Below are 5359 nucleotides of genomic sequence, written 5' to 3' on the forward strand. Positions count from 1 at the left end.
AAAGTTAAATCCTAGTAGTAGCTATTATAGGATTCTCCTTCAATAGTGAGCCACATATTTGTATGTCATTATCTAACCCCACCACTAATCAACCCCCCCCCCCCCCGCCAACTTCCCCCATTTCAACCGTTTCTATGTGAGACCAAAACCTCACGAATGAAGAAAAGATGGGAAAACAAAAAATTCTTAAAAGACAAACCAAACCACTTTTCCATAAATCAACCTTAAGTGGATCTTTTCCCACATAAAAGTCCAAATAAAAAGCCATTATAATTAACCATCAAAGATAGAACTCTCAAATTGAAGAGAGAGTTCATATTATTTCTTTCTCTCCAAGATGGGAATAAGAAATATTAACTTCCATGTTCATCAAGACATGGATGTTTGCTTTCAAGCTCCAAATTTTATTGAATGGTTAAAACCATCATCTAATAATTCTTCTTCATCTCCCTCTCCTTCTTCTTCATCTTCTTCTTCATCTACCATCACTCAATCAAAGATACTGATTCATCCTGACCAAGAAAATCCCATGACTTTCTTGAAACTCCCTCTCCTTTACAATCCACAAGAAGTTGAAGATATTGACATTAATCAAACAGTTCAATGTTTGCCTCTTCTTAGCAAATTAACCGATCTGAAAACGGAGAAGGAGGAGGAACATTTTGAAGTAAAGGAAGAAAATATGGAGAAAGTTAGAGTATCTTTGCATATAGGGCTTCCTGATGTTGAAGCAAAGCCTTTTAACTTCAAGAAGGAAGATGAAAATGGGGAGAAAAATAGCACTAATATTAAGGGTTGCAATTTCAACAGTGAGAGTAGGTTTTGGATCCCAACGCCAGCTCAAATTCTTGTTGGTCCCATGCAATTTGCTTGTAATATATGCAACAAGACCTTTAATAGATACAACAACATGCAGGTTAGTTTTGAATTTTATCATGCTTCTCGATTTTACTCTCTTTCATCTCTCTCATTTAGGCGAATTTGGGACGGCAAATTCAGTTGAAACCAACTCTTCGCTTTCAGCTCAAAGTATACATACATACATATATGCAAAAATAAAAATAAAATACATATAACGGCATCAGTCTCTTTTTTTGAATCTATTGACTCTAGATTTTGAATTCACATTAATTTTTTTATACTAATGAATGACAAACACCACTATGCTAACAAAAAACAATGAAGTTAATCATGTATGAGAATGTTTATATGTATTTGTTCCTCTTTTTTTTTGTTTTTTGTTTTTAGTATGCTGAATTATGATTAGTTCTTTCGAACTTCACTTCATGCGAAGAGTTTTATCGTCGGTATTTTAAAAAAATTAAAAATATTTCCAACATTGCTCAGCGCCTATTTTCAAACCGATAATTAAGCATTTTATTCTTTTTTCAATCTCTATCTATAACTTCTTTCTCGTGCACCTCCTCTTAGTCAAAAGAGTGATCATTCTTACTTCTTAGTGCTCCTCGTTTTATCATTTGTTTAAATAGTGTCGAATTGGATAGTTAATCGATTGAAGATGAAGCATTATATCATTACTCTTTCTAATAATGCAAAACAATTGAAATTGCTATCATTTGGTTCTTGAAGTTTCTAATAAACAATTAAACGTTACCGTAAATGTGAAAAAGTTTCAAGCTACCACAGTAGCACTTTTCAAATTAAGCGTTTTTTTCCTTAAAAAGAAAAAGAAATTCAGTATAATATATCCATCTCCACTACTCCTTTAAGCATACACTACTTTGGAAAGTAATACAAATATTGCGTGGTTTGGTAGTAGGAAATTATTAAAACAATCAAGATGGCCAACACGAATATTATACATCTATCAACTATTTTTTATTTTTGGACGGACGACTATTTAAGTTAATATTCCCTAAACTTAAATGTCTTATATATTTGCAGATGCACATGTGGGGTCATGGTTCAGAATACAGAAAAGGGCCAGAATCACTTAGAGGAACACAGCCAGCAGCAATGCTAAGGCTACCATGCTACTGTTGTGCTCAAGGCTGCAAGAACAACATCAACCATCCAAGGGCAAAACCATTAAAAGATTTCAGAACCCTTCAAACTCACTACAAGAGGAAACATGGAGCAAAATCATTCAGTTGTAGGAAATGTGGGAAGACATTTGCAGTGAAAGGAGATTGGAGGACACATGAGAAGAATTGTGGAAAGTTATGGTATTGCACTTGCGGTTCTGATTTTAAGCACAAGAGATCACTTAAAGATCATATTAGGTCATTTGGTAAAGGACATTCTCCTCACCCTTCTCTTGATGGCTTTGAAGATAAGGATGGTGGCTCTAGTGATGATGAAAATCTCACTAATTGAGGAAATTAAATTGTTCAAGAGTAAGCAAGAATTTCTCCTTGCCTAATTCAAATGAAATTCTTGACTACTCTTGGAGTTCACATCAAGGTTTTTAAATGGCTATGCCTATGAAGTTATTGGCAAGATTTTTAAGTCCTTTTTAAGTTTCTTTGTTTTGTTTTGGTGTGTGTGTGTTTTTGTGCTTTTGGTGTATGATGCAGCCCTGGCAATTGCTCGGCAACAAGAATTTCTCAGGAAGAGAGGGGTTTGTTGAGGAGCATTAGCATGGTGGTGATCATTAAGCATTACTTAGAGATATATAAGATGTTTTTCTTGTGCTAATTTAGTTTATTTGTAACAATAAGGGTGGTGACCTAAAACATTAAAGTGCATGAAGCAGCTGAATTTTCTCCTTTGCTGTGCTCCTAGCTAATAGGTTTATTGGAGAAAATTTATCAGCTTCATTGCTAACTTGTAATGTTCCATGCATAATGTAATGAGTTCAATTGCTTGTGTGATCTCCTTCTCTGCTTCTCAATTTCCAAACCCACCCCCATCCCCACCCCCCACCCCGGACCCAAAAAAAAAAAAAAAAAAAAAAAGAACCCCTTGGACTCACAGAAAGAAGAAGTGTCTAAATGCACTATGTTCAGAATATTCTTGTTTGCAGCTACTATATACCACGCATGAATGGATTGAGAGGAATTTTCGCAGATATCGGCAAAAGAGAATGGAATTATGGAGCCAGAATAAAAAAACATTATCTTACAATCACGTATTGTAGGCCAAAAACAATGTAAATGGAAGAATCTGTTAGATCATTTCAATTGTTTAATTTCCCTTGATTATACTTAGTTTGTTGCAAGATGGCGAGGATACACTTAAATACCTTTCCTAGAAGGTTCTAGACTTCTAGGTATTAGCTACTGATTGCCTTGCAACCATAGGACTATGTTCAATCTTGATTATTTTTGGATGATCTAGTTCTAGAGTCTAATGAGCAAGCCTGTGTAAATTGCTTACTTGATTAAACAAAATTTTAGTTTGACAAAAAAAAAAAAAATAACGTCGAGCAGCCTAAAAGCCACAATTCAAATCGAGCGCATTAGTTTGAACTAGGATAGGAACATTTAATTTACATTCCCTCAGAGTATTTTTTTTTTTAAAAAAAAACTGCTTTATTAGGGTGATTTATATGTAATACCAGTGTTTTCAGAGGCGTTTTTGGGGCGTGTCTCAGGGCGAAACGCTTCGGGGAGCAAATGAGAGGCATAGATCCATAGGGCGTACGCCCTAGAATTTGAGGTGTAAGTCCCTGGCGCACAAGCCAAAGCCCCGGGCGTACGCTCCGGGTTTTAAATTTGATTTTTATTGTTTTAAAAGTATTTTTGCTATAAATTATAATTTTTATTAATGATATAATGGTATTTATACTTTATGTTATCATGTTGTAGTGATTTTTCCTAAAATATATAAATAGAGAAAGCAACTCTCAAAAAAAAAATAACACTGTCATAAATAGTTTTTTAAAAATGATTATACCTGAAATTAATATGATAGAGATTTCATAGCACTATGTTCCTGAAGCAACTTTTGTTAGGGTTTTGCCCTAATTTTCTAACCACAGTTGGATTTTATCTTTTCTTGAAGGAAGGGCAAAGAGTTTATCATAATTGGTTTTACTTTTCCCAAAAGGAAAATTTTAATATTCCATATTTGGGTAATCTCTTTCTTGAAGGAAAAGCTTTTGGACCTGTATAAATTGAAGAACCCCTCTCGTACAATATAACGCAATGGCAGCCACAATGTAGTCCTTTAGAGAGATTTGTCCAGGGGGAGATTTTTCTCTCAATAGTTTTATGCTTTTATATTAGTTTTTCATATGTCAATCAATTGATCAAATAATTTTAGAATATTATGCCTCTTTTTAGTATAGTTTTCTTTCTCCTCTGATTTATCGACGTTCAAGGTTTGTAATTGTTAGCTTCCGCATGACGCCCTGTTATTTTGATACCAACAACTTTATCCATATTTTGTCATTACTCTTACACTTTTTGCCATTCTCCTTCTTTGAATATATAAATAAAAATCAGTGCAAATATTAGTTGAGGTCGGGAAGGACTAACAGATCTAGAGATTGATGGTGAAGTGAATGAAGATTTCATTTTAAAGACTATTTAGGCTATTATCATTTTTTTTTTGTTACCTTCTCAAATAATATTTATAATAATCTTCTTAAAATGTTATTGGTGATTTATGTGCAAAAATTTAATGAAAACTTTACTTTCGCTTATTTTTTAGTAATAAAATTATAAAATTGAAGACACATGAGACATACACTCTATAGATCTATGGGACTTACGCCCCGTATCTCGGGGCTTACGCCTCGCCCCGTGCTGCGTAAAACGCCTAGGTTCGCGCCTCCGCCTCTTAAAACACTGTGTAATACCACCGAGTTAAAGCTTATATTCCAGTAATATCAGCGAAAATCCACCAAGTGGGAATGTCAGAAAATTTTGCCTGCATATAAGAGTTTGGGATACTACCAATTAAGTCCCAACATGTATATATATCGGCCACTATCATGCCCAACTAGCTAACGTGTACTTTCTTTTTATTTTTTTCTGAACTTTCACACCTTAGTTGGGGAAGTTGAACAGATTATATATAGTAATATATTTCCTAGTCCAATTTGGAGGGCTAAACCAAAGAAATATATCCTCTTTTTGTGTAAATTTTACCCTATGTTAGGGGTTGAATCATGATCATCAATTGCTGGACCACAACTTTTTGCAAGAGCATGATTACCCTAAAAGAGACTAATGACTGAACTGTTGATGATAGCTTTATACAGTCTTTGCATACAAGATTTTGATTCTTAATATTAACTTTAATGGATTTTAAAATAATTTAGAAAAAAATAACTTAAATAGTCATTTATAATATATGTATAATTCATATATAACATGTATATAACCACTGCCATATAATCAGTGTATACATTATGTATACCAACATGAGAAAATAAACAGTGAGTCTGACT

The 5359-nt window shown here is 33.8% G+C and overlaps 1 protein-coding gene across 1 annotated transcript; it reads left to right on the forward strand.

The window, feature by feature from the left end:
• The first annotated feature begins 212 nt into the window (after window positions 1-212).
• Window positions 213-2834, forward strand: LOC132052715 (zinc finger protein WIP3-like). The gene is made up of 2 exons (XM_059444370.1): window positions 213-916; window positions 1906-2834. The coding sequence occupies exons 1-2, from the start codon at window positions 338-340 to the stop codon at window positions 2335-2337; spliced, it is 1011 nt and encodes a 336-aa protein (XP_059300353.1). The 5' UTR covers window positions 213-337; the 3' UTR covers window positions 2338-2834.
• The last annotated feature ends 2525 nt before the right edge of the window (window positions 2835-5359 follow it).

Source organism: Lycium ferocissimum, chromosome 4, assembly GCF_029784015.1.
Source record: "Lycium ferocissimum isolate CSIRO_LF1 chromosome 4, AGI_CSIRO_Lferr_CH_V1, whole genome shotgun sequence".
In the NCBI taxonomy this organism is placed as follows: Eukaryota; Viridiplantae; Streptophyta; class Magnoliopsida; order Solanales; family Solanaceae; genus Lycium; species Lycium ferocissimum.

What these genes read in the sequence shown, in the direction of transcription:
- LOC132052715 (XM_059444370.1), top strand. Translation starts at nt 338, where the DNA reads ATGGGAATAAGAAATATTAACTTCCATGTTCATCAAGACATGGATGTT. An exon ending in ATAGATACAACAACATGCAG is followed by an intron (nt 917 to 1,905) that starts GTTAGTTTTGAA and finishes ATATATTTGCAG; the next exon opens with ATGCACATGTGGGGTCATGG.